The following is a 17,760-nucleotide window of genomic DNA, read 5'->3' on the forward strand; positions in this document are numbered from 1 at the left end:
ATCTAATCAGGGAGAGAGATAGGACTTTACTTACAATAAGTGTAGTCAAATAATCAAAAATCGCAGCACAATTTTTAATAGAGGAATTACTATGCGATGTGATTTTTCCTTTTACGATTTTCTAAAATTACTTCAGATTTTTGTAAAAATTTTCTAATTTGACATTTAAAATTACTTTCCATTGAATTCCTCTATTAAAAATTGTGCTGCGATTTTCGATTGTTGAAGAGATTTAGTAAACATTTTCTATAAGCTATAGACTTATAAATTATTAAATATAAAAACATATGAACAGAAAAGGAATGCTGTAATTATAGATATTCGCGTTTCTCTCAAAAGTCTATTAACGATAAGTTTGAGAATAGAGTCGAAGTTTCTTAAGGATGCAGAAAAGTTTACACATCAGGAAACTTTTTTAATGGTCTTTAATGGTCGGTTGGATTTTTATTTCAATCGCGTCCTATAAAAAAGAGGAAGTAGCCGATCAATGTTACGTATATTGTACAAGACTGAGATTCAAGGTAACGCTTGTCATGATAATGCATAAATGTATACCAAGATATACATCGTTTGTTGACTAGATAGTAAATTATATAGGCAAACAATATGCACGTCCTACATTACGATCCAAACAATGTAAAAGGCACTACGTAAGAATTTTTATCATTTTTACCATTTTTATCATTTGTGATTTAAAAAAATTTTTTTTTTATTCGTAATTTTAAAGTTTTCTCTGCTAAAAATTTTAAACATTCAAAATGATGAATTTCGAAAAAATAATTTGAAAAAAGGAAAGAAATATTATTACAAAAATTTATAAATTAGAGACTGCTATAAATTGTTTATATCCTAAAGAGATAAGATATATGTATAGTTATTAAAATCAGACAAATAAAATAATAAAATCAGGTATTAGAAAAATTTACATGAATTATTAAATATGCAATCAATTTTAAAATGCGAAAATTGTGTATAAGACTAAGATTTAAAATATAAATATTTTATAAATCAATGAATATTTAAAAGTACATTAATGATCAACGTTTAGAAATTATGACTTGCGGACAAATATTATTTCGCAATGGTCGTCCTACTTAAAAGTAGATCGACATTCATAGATATTTTAGGAAATTTTTCACGATAATACATCGAACATGTCTTAACTTCTTTCTGTTAATATCAAACATATTACTTCGGATGTTATCGCGGACGCCTTTTAAGTAATCATACTTTTTAATCACAACTGTAAAATCCACTTTACTGCTCTTCAATAGGAAATTGAACATATGTTTCTTGATATCTTGACAAGGGTGTGATAAAAATGTATTAGTTTCTCTTTCTTACTTGCTTATCACATTTCAACCCTTTTCGTTCAAGCTAATTTAATCCGCGAAATGATGAATCAAACTAAATCAATAAATAATGAAATTATATCTATCAAAACTACGATTAATAAACTAAGTTGCAGATTAACAAACAAATTATAAATGAATCTAAATTTATAGAAAACATAATAATTAATTTAATAAACTGTGAAAAACTACAATCTAACGCGTATCGTGATTAATAAAATCATAAATTAACGATCTGTAAATAAAGTACAATTTAACGAAATAGAGATGATCAAATTACGATTTATAAATTAAGAATTTATAAATATTCTTAGATAATTGTAATTTAGATAAATTTACTTATTTTAATTACGTCTCTTCACTCGCCATAAATGTGCAGAAAGCGCAAGAAGCACTCGTTGTGAAATTGGACGAAAGTTAATTTTCTTAAATAAGTAGATTATACCGCCGTTGCGAAAATTGAAGTTACGAAAGTTAGACACAGATTAATTTCATCAAGTTCTTCGGGAAATGGATTGAATCGCAGCTGGATTCTCCGATTTTCTTTTGCAGGCATGAAGGAGTTCGTTGGCCTGGAGGAGGTCACCAAGCTCGATTTTCTCGTGATGCTGTTCGCCGAGATCCTGGGCACGTTTCTGCTGGTCCTTCTAGGCTGCGCTTCTTGCATTTCATGGATAGACACGTCGCCGCCGACTGTTTTGCACATCGCATTCACCTTCGGTTTGGCGGTGACAAGTTTAGTACAGGTGAGTCACTATTCTTGTTATCATAAAAACAAATAATTCTGCAACTCTTTATTAAAAAAAAAAAATTAATATTGTAATAAAATTAATGCAAAAGTTAAAAGTATATATAACAAGAAAAATTCTAAAATTTAATTCTTAAATTCTAATTCAATAATTCCATTTAAAATTTTTAAATCGGGGAATATTACAAATTTAATAATTTTATATTTGAATTTAAAATGTATCTCATTAGCTATAATTTAATAACATATTTGATATAAAAGACTCAAAAAATAGAATATAAATCAGATTTTAGTTTTCTAATTTATTTTCTAATTCTAATAGTAATTTAATAAGTAACACAACCGTAACAATTATTTGTAATAGGTAGTGTTGTGAATACCTTGTGATAAAAACAGATAAAAACTCGAATAAGACAGATTAAGCCAAAAATATTTTCGCGCATTGAAAAATGGAACAAAGTTTTGTTAAAATTGCGATATGTTTGTTTCATTTTATCGCAGGTATTTTGTCTGTGTGTATATTCCTGTTATTGAAACAAATAATTCATAGAAGATAATTGTAACAAGAATATATAAGAACGTACATCGACTAAAATTTATTTGTCCAGCATATTTTATTATTCGTTCCACGCGAATTCTTATTTTTTTTGCTCGTAAAAGTGTGTTCGTATGTATTGTATATAAGTACGTATGTGAGAACAGTTTTGCTTCCTCGAATATCTTTTACTTTTTCCAAATCTGAGAAAAATACGTTTCTTGAACAAATTATCTTTTGTACAAAACAATATACACAATTTGAAAATTAATTTTTATTGTTTAGTAATTTAATTTATTTGCAATATTTGCAATATTTTACATGCACGAAGTATATAAATGTGCGAATATATATATAAATGTGCAAGTATATAAATTTTTTGCAATACCAAGTTGTGATATGTTTAACAGCTATATGATGAATTTCAATTATTCGTGACATTTTAAAAATTAATGCACATTCTACAGTCAACATAATGTAAAAAATCTATAAATCTAATAAATATATCTCTATATAAATGTATATCTATAAATGTAAAAAACTTATTTTAAATAAAATTACAATTAAAAAAATAATTATTGATTAATAGTTGCTGTCTTAAGCAATAATACACAAAGCAAAACATCTTTCCATTAATTATCTAGACATTTTAATTAACAACTGCAAAAACATAATTTTTGAAAAAAATATTTCTATTTGGAAAGTATTAAAATTACATAAAGCAACGTAATTTTGTAAAAAAAACAGTTAATAGATTGAAGGATTCCATGCAACATACAGTGAAAATTTAAAAATACTGAAAAAAGAATTATTCTTCACAACCTTTTAATCGTTTGTTCGGTGTATTTAACGGAGACAGGTATATGAGACATAAGCGTGTATTGTCACATCGTTGTACGTCACGATTAGTAATTAATTAATGACTATTTTAACCTTTTCTTTTTCTGTGAAGCACCTCTCGTATAAACCTGATTTTCGCGCCGCCAAACGAGTTATGTCGATCATGATTAAGTTTCAAATGTTCGCTAAATGAATCAGGGACGTGCTTCTTGCAAAGAATTATGTTACAAAGCTTATGTTTATAAAGATGTATAAATTCCGGAGGAATGATTAATTGTTAATACTTTTTATATTTTAGATAAATGGTTAACGTGACTTATATTTTTAATGCTATATGTATAATAAAATTCATGCAGAACCGATTATTGGAGCAGCAAACAGTAATTATTAATTCTTTCTCTACAGGCTTCATATTTATTTTAATTTGTCTTATTTCAATATAATGTATATTTTTTTTATTAATATATATTTTTAAAATATACTTTCATATACATATAAACATGTGCTTTTTTAACATATTGTATTTTGAGCATTTCAAAACAGGGATTTCCATTCACTTCGCTTAAATTTCGCGACTTGTCTAGTCACTCTTACTCTCCTTTCGTGAATCGACTTTTATAGATTAAGAGATTCAACACGCCACATTTTATATGATGTAATTTTTCTTTTATTAATATTGCTGACTTTTTTTGCACTTTATCATTAGAACTGAGCTGATGATTTTGACTCTGAATGTTGTTTCAATTTTTTATATTAGATATTTAGTACGGAATATTGAGAATATGTGAATATAAAATACACATAATTCTAACGACACATAAATAATATCAAAATAACTTTTTACCGAAAACAAGGATAAGAAATAATTAATTTGACACTATCAGCGGTCTTAGTATTAAATAATATTGAACTAAAATATTGAGGAAAAAAGTAGATAAAAATTAGATTGTAGAGTGACGTTCGCTTGCAAATTTCCTTTATAAAAAACCATCACCGATTTTATTATAGATTATTTTAATTTTTGCGATAATCTGTTTATGTAAAGCATAAGATACACAAGTATGACGTATTTTAATCAAAATCATTGTTCTGTAAAAAAATGTAAAGAGAGTAACAAAGATAAGATAGATAAACTGATAAAATGAGGTAACTTTTAATTGTATTTTGATCGAAATCGGAGAATATTCTCATCCGTCACGTGGTATCGCGCGTACAATTCTTGCAAATGATTAATTCTTATCGGTAGCGATTGCCTGAAATGCCTTATTAAGAAATTGCGAAATCATTATTCGAGAGTTGTTTTTCTCGATTTCTTTAATTTTTTGCATACCACGTCGATTATGTTGTCATTTTAATTGTTTTATTATTATATCTTATATTACGAATAAAAAGAGAAAAACAGTAAAGAAAATGAGTTATATATAGTAACAAAGAAAAATATAGGAAAATGTGAAACAGTATACAATTAATATTAATATTATAATAAGACAATATTGAATGAACAATAGTAATATTGAAAGAATATATAAATTGTAGTACTAACCGAGATATTGATGCTTTTTTTTATTTTTGCACATTAGGAACAAAAATGTCAGTTAGAAAATTTTTTGAAGCGTTTAGAGGCAAATTTTCGCAACAAGTTTCTCACAATTCCGCGCACTTCTGCTCATAAGTGCACTCTCGATATGCGATTGCATGAGCAAGACCGGATCGTCGGTCGTTCATTGAGATGGATAAATAGACGAGAAACAACGGGGGGAAGGGAATCATCCTTAAATCGCACTCGCAGCTCGTCCTTTCGAATTCGCGAGCTGACCTCGTCCTCGAAACAGTTTATAGCGCGCTGCTCTGTCGACACGCGAACTTTCGGCGAACGGTCGACCGATTTGTGAAGAGCACTCATTCGGCCTCCTTTGTATCAATCAGAATCTATGCGACGCGATTACGAGGAGATGAATGGTCACTTCATTAACTGGTTCGCATATTTTCGCAAACGATTGTTGTCGGGCGTGGGAAGGCCTGGGATAAATTGTCATCCCGACTCGAACTTTGTTCGCGAATGTAGCACAAACGAAAGTAAACTAATTGTTATAATTAGTACTGACATTAATAAACATTACCACACAGTAATGTCAACTCTTTAATTTGATGTTAATTTTTTCTAAGAATTTAAAAAAATTATATATAAAAACAATAAGATCAAAATTGATCAGATAAATAATTAAATGGTACAAACAAATCAATAATATTAGCAAGCTACGAGCAGAATGTTTTTCAGATATATTTAATCGAGATGATTCATCACATCGATTGACGCAAATTTAATTCTCCCCGTTGCTAGTCTTCTTTAATTAAGAGACCAGTCTTTTTAAATTGACTACATACATCGTCCGACCATTTTTCCCCGCGCTTGATCCATTTTCCGCTTCTGTCGATCTGTGCCTTTCGTGAAAGGATCGTGAACTTCGGCTTTGCCACGACGACGTTTTAATTGACGCACATGTGTGGGCCGCCCGGGCTCCGTGTGGTGGAAGGGTAAATAAGGCCGCCGATTCGCCCAAGGGGGTCTAACTCCGTCCAGAGATGGTGCAATTGTGCCCCCGGGGCTTCTGACAACCTACTCGAAAGATCCGGAGCTGGTGTTCGAGAGTCTAGCGCTCGCTATTATTCCGTTTGTGCGTTATTGATACTTCACTTTTCGACAGCTCGTAACATGGATATAATCGTATATATAGGTCTCTATAAATCGTATAAAAATTTTTTTATTCTGGGAGAGAGGAGGCGAGGAGGGACATAGTTGAGATTGAAGGAGAGACGACAGGGTAAAAATAATGTCTAAAAAATATCTTTTTCGAAATTTTAAGAAATTGGTATCTCGAAATAAAAGTCTAGTAAACTTAGATTTAACTTTTTCAAGAGCTGATTTTAGTTTATCAAATTTATATTATATCTAAAGTATTTTGTTAGATTTTTTTTGGAAAGAGTAATCACAGTTTTGCATAAAATTCTCCAATCTACATTATAATTTCTACAATAGTCACACATATTACAAATATTATTACAATATATTAAAATGTATTACGTTGTATTGACTTTTATTAACTGTAGCCTTTATTGTATATATTTTAATGTTATGTTTAAATATTTTTATAAAATTTCTCAGATATTTCTCGAATTTGTAATTTTACATTTTATTATTTTTTAAAATTTTAAAAAATTTTAGGAATATGCAAATTAAAGTTAATTATTTCTTTAAAGTCAATAGATAAATTTTTCTCAAACTAGGATGTAAATTTTATTTGGTGATCCCATTTTCTGGCAAAAATCGTTTGCATTTTTTCAGGTATGTCTATATGTGATACATGTCTCTTTTAAAACAATTTGTGCTTTTGTTAGCTTCTGACAAATTGATATTCTGGATGCTAGAGTTATAATATTTATATGATACTTTTCTTCATCTAGCCTCTACATCCAATTATAAGTATCTCAATTGTATGCCATAATCGTCTTGAAGTATTGTTTAGTCACACGTTGATGTCACCTTGAACAACGACTCAGTCGAAAAGACTCAGTCTCCGCTTGACTCACGTTCTCGATCCAAAAGTTTCATTCAAAAGAACGAGAAATGAATATCATAAGTCTCGTTCGTACTAATGGATAGTATTGTCTATATAGCGATCGATTTTGTCATACCAATCGCTTTGCGCAGCCGGCGTGGTGGAACAAACGTTGATGACATCTGTGTAGCCGCTTATTATTTATAGGTCGGTTGTCTCGCTCTGTCTCTATTATAGGATAAAAATTATAATTTATACAAGTGCGCTGTGCACAACTGATCGTCGCTCAATAAGATGATAGAGGAACATTAAGTGGCTTTTTCCTCGTCAGTAAAAATGGGAGAGACAGGGAGAAACTTGAACAAACAACGTACTATGAGTAGCACTGAAAAAATATTTGAGAGAGTCCGCATGTTTATCTAGATGAAATAATTATTCAAGATAATTATCATGGATCTAGTGCGCGATGAGAGATCTCATAGTGTACCAGTTGCATCAATACGTTTGGTGTGCTTGCTTATTAAAGGAATATATTGACCATTAAAGATTAAAATTATTGATATTCTTGTTTTGACTTCTATATGGAATAAAATTTAATATAAATTCTACGTAATAAAAAATATTACATGTTACCTTTTACGTATATTAATAATTTCAATTAGAATTAGACGTATTTTCACATATTTACGATTAGCGCATAGGAATTTATTTAATTATTGATATAACGTAACAATTATTAATATAAGGTAACGATAATCTTTCTCTTTCTTTATATTTAGACCTTTTTTGTTTGCGTAATAATTCTTATGTTATAATGGGCCGTAAATAACATCCGTTCGTGAGTATGCTAATATTTCTTTTAGAGATTAATACGTGCTCGTGAAACGTGTATTCTTCCACGCGACACGGGTGTTCCCGAGATGTAGGCCCGGCAAAAAGCACGAGAGCCGTCGTGCACGTCGCACTTTTCATTAGCTTGCGAAACCTGCAATTCCCCGCGATTAAAATCGTGCAACCTTGCATCGCCGACATTCGTCTTTTTCTACTTCTTCGTCATTTCAAATTTATCCAACATATAGTCGTTTCTTCTTTCCCTAAAGTATTCTCTTAAATTTTTTAATTAAGTTAAATTAAATGTTATAAAACTAAATTGAACAAATTGTTAAATATCTAGTGCTCTTTTCGGTCAACAGAACTTCAAAATGTCTTCTTCTAAATTAGATCCTTTGATCTAATTTAATTGAATTGATTTCTGATTATAATTAGAATTTCCTAAATTTTTCTTTTAATACAATCCAATTATATTTAATTAAAATTAATTATATAATTTTTTTCTAATTCTAATCAAAGCTTTTTTATTTTTTTTTTCTATTTTTTTTAATTACCTACACAGAAAAATTTATAAGTTTATAAGTCTATAAGTATGAACGCAACAAATGCTTAATAATAGCAATAAAAAATTAAAATGGCCAATATCTATCAATTTAAAAAAAAACTTGAATCTTATTTTTAAGAATCCATCGATTAATGATACTATAGTTCACAATCCAACTAATTTGGACTTCACGAGAGAGAGAATAAAGACCAGCTCACGAAAAACTTACGCAAACGTTATTATTAAAATCCTTCATGCACTTGCAACTTTGTGCAGTCCAACCATTCCTCATCCTGCGTTCTACCATCTTTTTTGCGCGGGCCGGTTAAGGATGGCGATATTTAAAAGAAAAAAAAAAAGAAGAGAAAGAAAGAAAGGGACGTCACGCGCAAGGGAGGAGGTCGAAGGACGAGAGAGCGAGGAGAATGGGAAGAGCACAGAATGAAAAGTTGAAAGAGTGAGAAAGGAGGGAAGGGAGGCGCAGATCTGCAAAGTCACAGTCGATCCTGTTCTGTTCGAATGCAAATCGCACGCATCTCGCCCCGCATTATACGCAAATGCGCGGCTCTTCATACGCGAGGCGAGAAGAGCGAGGGCAGCTTGCTCTTGCGCAACGCAAGATGTAATAGCAGCGGACTCGTATCGTCGGAAAACACTGGTCGTTGGCGTCGTTAATCGAGAAGAAAAGTCCTAGAGAATCCTCTTCTATAAATTGCGATTGACGATTTCTACACTGAAAAAAAAAATTAAATTTTAGTTGGAATATTTCTAAGTATTATAAATATTACTAAATGTAAACATATATTTATTTGACACAAAAACTACTAATTTGATTTAATTATCATTTTTTTTATTCAGTATTTATTTATTTATTGTAAATGTTTACTTATTTAGTGCTAGTAAAAAAAAAATAAATTGTTTTCAGTGTAGCTGATTTATTAAGAGTCTCCACAATTTTTCATATTGACAACTAAAATTTTGACTATTTCAACGTGCACAAAGCACAATAAATTAACATGTATCTTGTTTTGGTAAAGCTTTTTTAAAGATATACATTCTTCAGCCAGTGTATATTGTACATTTATATTCTTAAATTAATGTATGTAAATATTCTTGTGGAAAAATACTACTGAATGTTTATGTGCATAATATAAACTTTTTTCTAATTTTAATTGATCATGATTATTAACTTGTATATTACGTGCAAAGTATAAATTTTTTTCTAATTTTAATCGATTAAGATGGTTATCTTGTACAAAAAACTACTGAGATGAATAATATGCAATGTTAGATTTGAATGGTTTTTCCAACTATTTTCAATTGTTTTTTTTTGCGAGTCTAATACTATTTTTTCATAAAGATAACATTTCAAAAACTTTCTACAATGATGAGATAAAAGATATTATTTTTATTACAAATATTATTCGTTAGTGATAATAAGTTAATTTTTAATGCGTTGTGAACGTAATATATTATGCCTTACTCGTAATCAGTCAAATTGATTTTTACCCTGCTCAATTTTATTTGATTAAAATAGCACCTTAATTTAATTAAGTCAATGTAATTAGATGGGTGACGACGTAAAATTAAATGGACGCAATTAGTTGAAGTAAAAAGCTTCTTCTTTTTAAAAATCACAAGGGAGTGTCTTATTAATTATCCACACTTGCAGATGATGAGTTTGCTTACGTAATTGCACGAACTCAAATTTATTACAAGCAAAAATTATGCTCGCTATTATCTCGTGTTTTAGATTACTTCGCCATTTTCAGAACAAGATAGACATATATGTATAAGTAATAAGTAATCCTTATTTTGCGTTTGTCAAATTAATCGTTTCTCGTTTTCTTGAGATCATTGATTTATGATGAGTTGCTAATTATTGTTGAAGGATACTGCTCATTTTTTAATGTCGCTTTATACTTTTCTATCTCTCTCGTCAACTTTGTGCAATATGCGCCGTGTGACACGCCGCATTGTTTTCTTTCGGAAGAATTTGCATAAAACTCGTATGCCCGCCAATATTGATTTTAGAGCCGGGCCAAGGTTTTCGACACATTAAGTTTCGATATTTCATTTTTTTCCAGGCCTTACGATCTTGCGTCATGTTTTTGAGATTCTTTTCAGTAATCTGCCACATTTTTTCCGAAATTTTACTTACTACAGTCTCATTTAGAAATCGTACTAGACAAAATTAGATGAAGCAAAATTAGATTGAGCAAAATGCCTTTCATATATCAGTACTTAAAAAAAACATCATTTAATGCACTTCTTTTTAATACAAGAAACAATACAAGAATAAAATAGATGAAAAATAAAGACAAAGAAGTATAAATTTAAAAATTTTAACATTATTTCCATTCTAAATGTATCGTATAGTTTGTCAGTCTGTTGGGCACGATCAAAATTTTATATGCAAAGGAAGAAATATAAAGCTAAATAAGTTTCAAAAAGCTTCAGCGTGATGCAATAAAAAATATATATAATATATATTAATATATAATATATATATAATAGAAAACGAAGGCCATGATTGAGTGTACGAGCGAGCATGAACATCTAGAGTAGGATTTATCTAAGACAAAATCTGACTCCTCCGGTATGAACGACATATCCTTTGGCAAACATTAGAGTCATCTTGCTGGGGGCCTTTTCGAGCCCCAAGAGGAGCCGCTCCCTCGTTCATCGTTGCGCAAGCCAGGCCCACAGGTAAAAGATCATTGTCCTACGCCTTGTAGCTCATGTGCGTCACGCAGCCCAATTACTCTCTACACGCAGGCCCGCATTGGAAAGGATAAGGAGAGATTGATGGATCCTAGAGATTTATGTCTCCCGATACTCGCCAGTTGTATGCATTTTTAAACGCATCATATTTAATCGATACGATTGTTTGGAGAAATTCAAAACAAAGGGAAAAATTCAATAGTCGAATAAATTTGTTTAATTACATAATTATATTGCACAATAGCTACATCATTATTATCGAATTTAAAAGGATCTTGTGAAATATGTATATTTTGAATGAATTATAAATCATTATGTACAATAGTCAATAAAATATTCAAATAAATGTACATAGCTAAAAATAAATTTGACAAATACTATATAAATAAGGAGATTACAAATTTTTAAATTATTATTGTAAATTAAGTGATTATTAATTGATTATTATCGAATACAATTTTTAATTGCTAGTGTTGATTAATTAAATTAATGAATTTTTACGATCTTATATTATAATACGATATACTAAAATAATTTAGATTAGATTTTTTGTCTCTCTTTTCTTTCTCTCTTCGAGAAGTTTTGCGAATCCGATCCTGCGGCTTCGCGCTGCAGGAGCGCCGCCGACAACGTGTACAAATTTGTAACGGAACAGCGGGGCCAGACACCTTACTGTAATTACTGACAATACGTTGGCGGGGCCTATTATTTAATGCTCGCACTCCGTCGTATTTAACTCTCGAACAAGTCGACGTACGATGACGATTCGTCTTAAAAAGGAGAGAGAGAGAGAGACGCGTAATTTGCGTCGTAAATTTGCACGCATCTCGTTAATGTTGAATCCTTCGATCCTTCTCCCGTTACTGGCGTGAAACTTTCTCGACATCTCAATCCCATTTTTTCGTTACTATTTATTGTCATTTTCGTGTTGGATTTCACGGCACTTATCGCGATTGCGACTTGAATAATAAAAAATAAATAAAGATAATAAAAAATAAATAACAATCGAATTTATATCTTGACGTTTAACTTAAATTAATTGTCCGACGTCATGCAAAAAATCGAGTGGATTGCATGTATGTACGTAATTCGCTGGTAGCGTGCAATCCTTCGTTATCAATTTATCATTATTAATTCGCTGCTATCACACCGCAATATTTAGCTACTATCCAGTTTTAAAAGAGTAAAGTTGAAAAGGTCAGCAGCTGTTCTGGGATTGGATGTTTTTTTCACTTCACATGCTTGTGGGTTTGAAAGTCTATGATTTTACTGCGAATTTGACAGCCTTCAATCTCTGCCATATGAAATGACAATAAAAGATTATCCGTCTCGGAGGTGACAGTAAAGTGATTCAAGGCGATCAGCTTTGCCTATCGTTTTCTACAGATGAGGTCTAGGATAATTCACTGCGCGTGATTCTCCTTGCACTTGTTCGTCGCTAATTCGTGATGTCACACGTGCACGTTCATTAGCGCGCAAAAGGAGCGTATACGAATATGCAATTTCAGGTTTGGATTTATTTTATTCTGAATGAGTTTTATCGACTTAAATAAAAAAAATTTGGGTCAAAGTTAGCCGGATTTTAAATCGAAATTACTTCATTTTACGATACTTCATTTACACTTCAGTACTTATTCATGCGTTAGCCGAAAAATGAAGAGACGTTAAAAGGGGTTGCTTATATTTGGAATTGTCTGGATAAAATTATCTTCCACGAATAACAGAAAATATAACTGCATATAAAATAATAAAATTCAAAGGGTTAATTTGAAGTTTGCGCGGTAAGAAGTGAGCAAAAAATAATATTCTTAAATATTATTTAATAAATAGTACAAAGGTTACATAAAATTTGAACTTTTCGGCTATCGGATATAATTATCTTCAGTAAAAAAATTAGTAAAACTTTTATGCATTTCAGACTGCTGTCTCCAAATTAGCCCTTCGAATTTTATTATTTTCTATACAATTATAAGAAGTCCAATATTTATTTCTTGTAACTCTTTAGGAAATATAACGATTGTCGTATATCTCGTTTTTTTTTATTTTAATATTTTTTTTTATTTATCATTTATTTTATCAAACTGTCAAAGCCGTTCTACAACAGCTTGTAATATTATACCCTTCGAATACGATCCTGCGCACTTTGCAGGCGGGAGTGTATAACCGCGGGCTGTGGGTCGTAAGACCCCGAGGGCGCGAAACCGCGAGATAATTCGAAATCGTGCGATCTACGGTGGACTGGAATAAATGTTGGAAATTAATTTTATTTTTCGTTTGACCTCTAATTTAAGAACGTTAAAGAAACCGCGAATGGAAGCGCGCCGAGAGATCCGGCAATTGCAATTGATTGAAATAATTGTAATGAAGAAAGTTGGAATGGGATTGCCACACTTTTCAGTCAACTAAAAGCGAAGATTTAAGATTCATGTGGCTTTCGAACAATTGCACTTGATTGAAATGATGAGCTCAAAAAAACTTAGAATGGGATTTTCATACTTTTGATTCGGGAATAGTCACCTGATGTTTTTACACCTCAACAGCGAAGAAATGTATTATTATTATAAAATATTGTTCTATATGGACATTTTTAAATCTTTTTTAGTAATAGCTATTCTTTAAGAATCTTTAAATATGCAATTTCATAAATCTACAAAAAAGCGTTACATTAATTAAAATCTTTATTTTTTTAGAAATAAATGTCATATAATAGTTTATACTTAAAGTGCTTATTTTCTTTATATTTGATTGTTATATTTACTTTTTTCAGAAAATTATGATTAAATTTATATCCATAATATTTTCAAATATTAATAAATTTTATTATTGTATATAAATAAAAGTTGAAACATCACAAGAGTTTACGTAAAAAAGAAAGAAATAAGATGATTACTTCGGAGTAACTTCGCCGAAAGTAAAGATTTTACATATAAAAGATTTGCAGAGAATTGATGGGCCAATATCAAAATTTTGAACAATTGCATTTGATTATAAAATGACTGTTCCAAGAAGTTTTCGGACAAGAATGTCAAATTTTTAATTTCACTGAAAGTGAAGATTTAAAAATCCGAATTTAAGAGACAATTGAGATCTGCGTGAGTCTTTCGAATAGTCATATTTGGTAGAGAAATACAAGGCATTTCAAGATAGGTGTTCGTGACTTTGGTAAAATAAGGCTTGCCGAAATATGTATGAATTTCACGCGTGCGTTTGGGGGTCCGTTTATTACTTTTCTCGGAACAACGACGTGAAGACAAGGCCGATGAGTCGCGGAAAGTGGCATAACTTTCCCTTTTAAAGCGCGCTTTAAGTATGACGTGCTTTATATACCTATATTCCACGAAGCAGACCCAGACAGACCCTTGCGTCGTGCGAGCACATGTCAATTAAAGCCATGTGACACGGAGATTTTTCATTTCACTTGGCAACTCACAAGGCCATGTCGCACAGTCCCTTGGGACTCAACACAAAAGAACCTGACTTTCCTGACCGTCGGTCTCGCCCGCTTCAATTGCAAATCAATTCTCGGCCAAAATCTTTTATTAAGGAGACTCTCATTAAAGAAAGGCTCTCGTTGAAGTTAAAAGCGACCGGCTTCAGGGACACCCTGCACATTCGTTCGCGATACTTTTTTTTTCTCCCAATAACTCATCGATCGAACTTTAGGCGAATCCCTTAGGCGAATTCTCGATGTATAATGGAGCAAATTCGCGATACAAGTATTTCGAGATATAGACGTATGTATCTCGATAAATTCGCGATCGTGCGATGTGGATTCGTCGGAAATCGTAGATCGGCAAACAAATATATTGACGGGGATCAAGGATCGAGAGAGAGAGAGAGAGAGAGAGAGAGAGAGAGAGAGAGATAAAGGGACAAAAGAGATGAGAGAGAAAGAGAGAGAACATTGCGTAATCGTGGTCGGCGCATATGTATGCCGATCGCCCGCGGCGAGCCGAGACCTTGCCGACGTGCATGAGAACTGGGCCGCGGTGCGTCGTGTCGGGGCACGCATCGTATCCCGGGCCCGTCGGGCCCCAACCGATTTAGACGACTCTGACGCCGTCAAGTCTGCGAAGTCTCGCATGGTGGATCAATCCGAAGGATTCCGACGCGTTCGCGAAAAAAGGGACACGTCGTCTGATTCTGAGATAATTACTCGACGTATCCAAAAATTTTTATTCAATCGGCGCGTTTTAATGAATATTATTGAATATTATTTATAAGATAATTGAGTATTTTCCTATTTATATAAACGCGAAAAAGACCCAAATAGCACACAGCGCTGTTCAATAGATATCCAAGTAGAATATAATTATATCATTATGACATCAAAATGATGTCAAAACTACTCCAAAATGATCATTAAAAGTCAATCATTTATAATTCATTTTAATGTCATTTTAATTGACGTTATTATTACTTGTTGTTCTGCTTGGACAATCCTGACAATGATCAAATGATACTTCTCAAATAGCACAGCAGCGCTTACAAAGCGTTAACCAAGCGCTAAAAAAAACCGCATATAATCGCTTTTTTTTTTTAGCGCTTTGCTATTTGGGGAGTATCATGTTTGTGTTGATCATTTTCAGGAGAACAGAACTCGTCCAAGCAGAACAATAAAATTATAGTAATGTCGATTAAAATGACGTTAAAATGAACCATACATGATCGAAAAGTGACTTTTAATGATCATTTTGGAGTCATTTTGACATCATTTTGATATAATGATATAATTATATTCTACTTGGACGTCGGCACATCCTATTGTGTAAAGGAATTTTTATTGAATTAACGTGCCAATGCATTTCGTTACATATTATTTGCAAAGTAATCGATTAATTGTTGCGTGCACATAAGTCTAATGCGGCTTATGTCGTGTACCGTAATCGTATTTGAACGACGATATTATTAATGTAAAATGTTTGCGTCAATATCAAGTGGAAGTTTACGAGCAATTTGCGGAGTGAGTTTACGAGCAGGCTCAGGTAATTTCTGTGTGCAAATTGTGCATATGAATTAGATCGATTCGCGTTCATCTACCGCGACCACCATCTGCTATCGATTAGCAACCACATGCAATGCTACAATAAATCAAACATCGATTCTCTAAATATACCATTTATGGTATATTGTAATATAATCTGTAAATATAATCCGTTTATGCTTTATAATTTCAGAAATTGTGTGCATTAACAAATACATCAAGATACATCGTAGATACACTCATAACTATCGCCGAATCTTTAATTATATTTTTGTTTATCTGCTCTATCGTTCTATTTTTCATTTTATTGTTTGTATTTATTTAAATACAATGTCATATTATAGTATGACATTTTTACTCACAAAATAATTTTAGAGACATTCCTATAAAAATCACCCATCTATCTACGAGAAGGTGAAGGTTGGGTTGTCCTCGAGTTGGCTTTGAATTATGCGAGCTCTACGTAATGATACGCCTTAAGAGGAATTTACAAGCAGAGAATTTATATACACAATTCGGGATTGTCAAAACAACGCGATGACATTGATTGCTGAGAAACTGTCCGAAATAAATGCGAGAAATGAATTTTGTTTCTCTCTTTCTTTCTTTCTTTCTCCTCTGTTTGTGACACGGGCGTGGGATGTGATTACGAAAGAGGCTTTAGAAATTTTCTCACGGCTCGGGTTTTATTAGCCGCAAGCTCGCCGATCGAGAAGTGGATCGTAAACCACTCTCGCAATAATTTCTAATGAAAGATACAACGATAGCGTGACATAACCATAACCATTATCGACAAAGTAACAATCTTTGAAGTTGCATTGTAAAAGTACGTAAAGAACGCAATGTAAAAATTATGATAAAACGATCGTATTTTTAAATCCTAATCTGTGCTTTTAATTTCTGCGGATTAGTTCATATTCAGAACGCGCTTTTATAAATACAAATTTTTATGTCTGAAATTTCATAGTATTGTATATGTGTAATGTGAACTATATGCTAAATATGCCAAATATAGTCAATATTATTATATTGACTGTATTGAGCCCCTTAATTATATTATTATAAAAGTATATAAGAAATCATAATTCAAAAATATTTTATTTCGCTATTTATTATTTATGACAATAAATAGCTTTATCATTATAATTGAAGAGATTGGAAGATTTAATGCAATAGTTTTAACGAGTTAAAAAAGTCTCGAGGAAAATGAATTTCTTTTTTTCTCCAAGTACGAAAAATAATTCTCAATTAATTCTTTAAATCTTTGAAAAAATGCATGAGACCAATCAATAATGTAATTGTTACTAATGTTGTAATTTATTTATACATATTAATTAATATAAAATTCTAATTTTGTAATTCTCTTCTCTTTTATAAAATTTTACTTTTTACTTTTATAAGACAGAGAATATAAAAAATTTATCGATATTATATTTAAAAATTTAACGATATTATATTTTTTCTATTTTAGATTCTAGGTCCGATTTCCGGCTGTCACATAAACCCGGCTGTGTCGGTCGGTCTGTTGGTCAGCGGAAATTCCAGTTTTCTCAAAACCGTCTGTTATACAGTCTGTCAGTGTTGCGGCGCTATAGCGGGTTCTGTTGTTCTTAAGGTACGTAATAAAAATTCAAAAGTTCACTGT

At 31.5% G+C, this 17,760-nt stretch overlaps 1 protein-coding gene across 3 annotated transcripts in view; it reads left to right on the forward strand.

Moving 5' to 3' along the window:
• LOC108747022 (aquaporin AQPAn.G-like) overlaps positions 1–17,760 on the forward strand; it is a 33,413-nt gene that overhangs the window by 13,087 nt on the left and 2,566 nt on the right. For all 3 annotated transcript variants that reach the window (XM_018484231.1, XM_018484232.1, XM_018484233.1), the window contains 2 exons: positions 1,905–2,098; positions 17,587–17,730. In XM_018484231.1, the coding sequence (XP_018339733.1) occupies positions 1,905–2,098; positions 17,587–17,730 (338 nt within the window). The remainder of the gene's footprint in view (positions 1–1,904; positions 2,099–17,586; positions 17,731–17,760) is intronic.

This window comes from Trachymyrmex septentrionalis, unplaced genomic scaffold (genome assembly GCF_001594115.1).
Source record: "Trachymyrmex septentrionalis isolate Tsep2-gDNA-1 unplaced genomic scaffold, Tsep1.0 scaffold19, whole genome shotgun sequence".
NCBI classification, from domain to species: Eukaryota; Metazoa; Arthropoda; class Insecta; order Hymenoptera; family Formicidae; genus Trachymyrmex; species Trachymyrmex septentrionalis.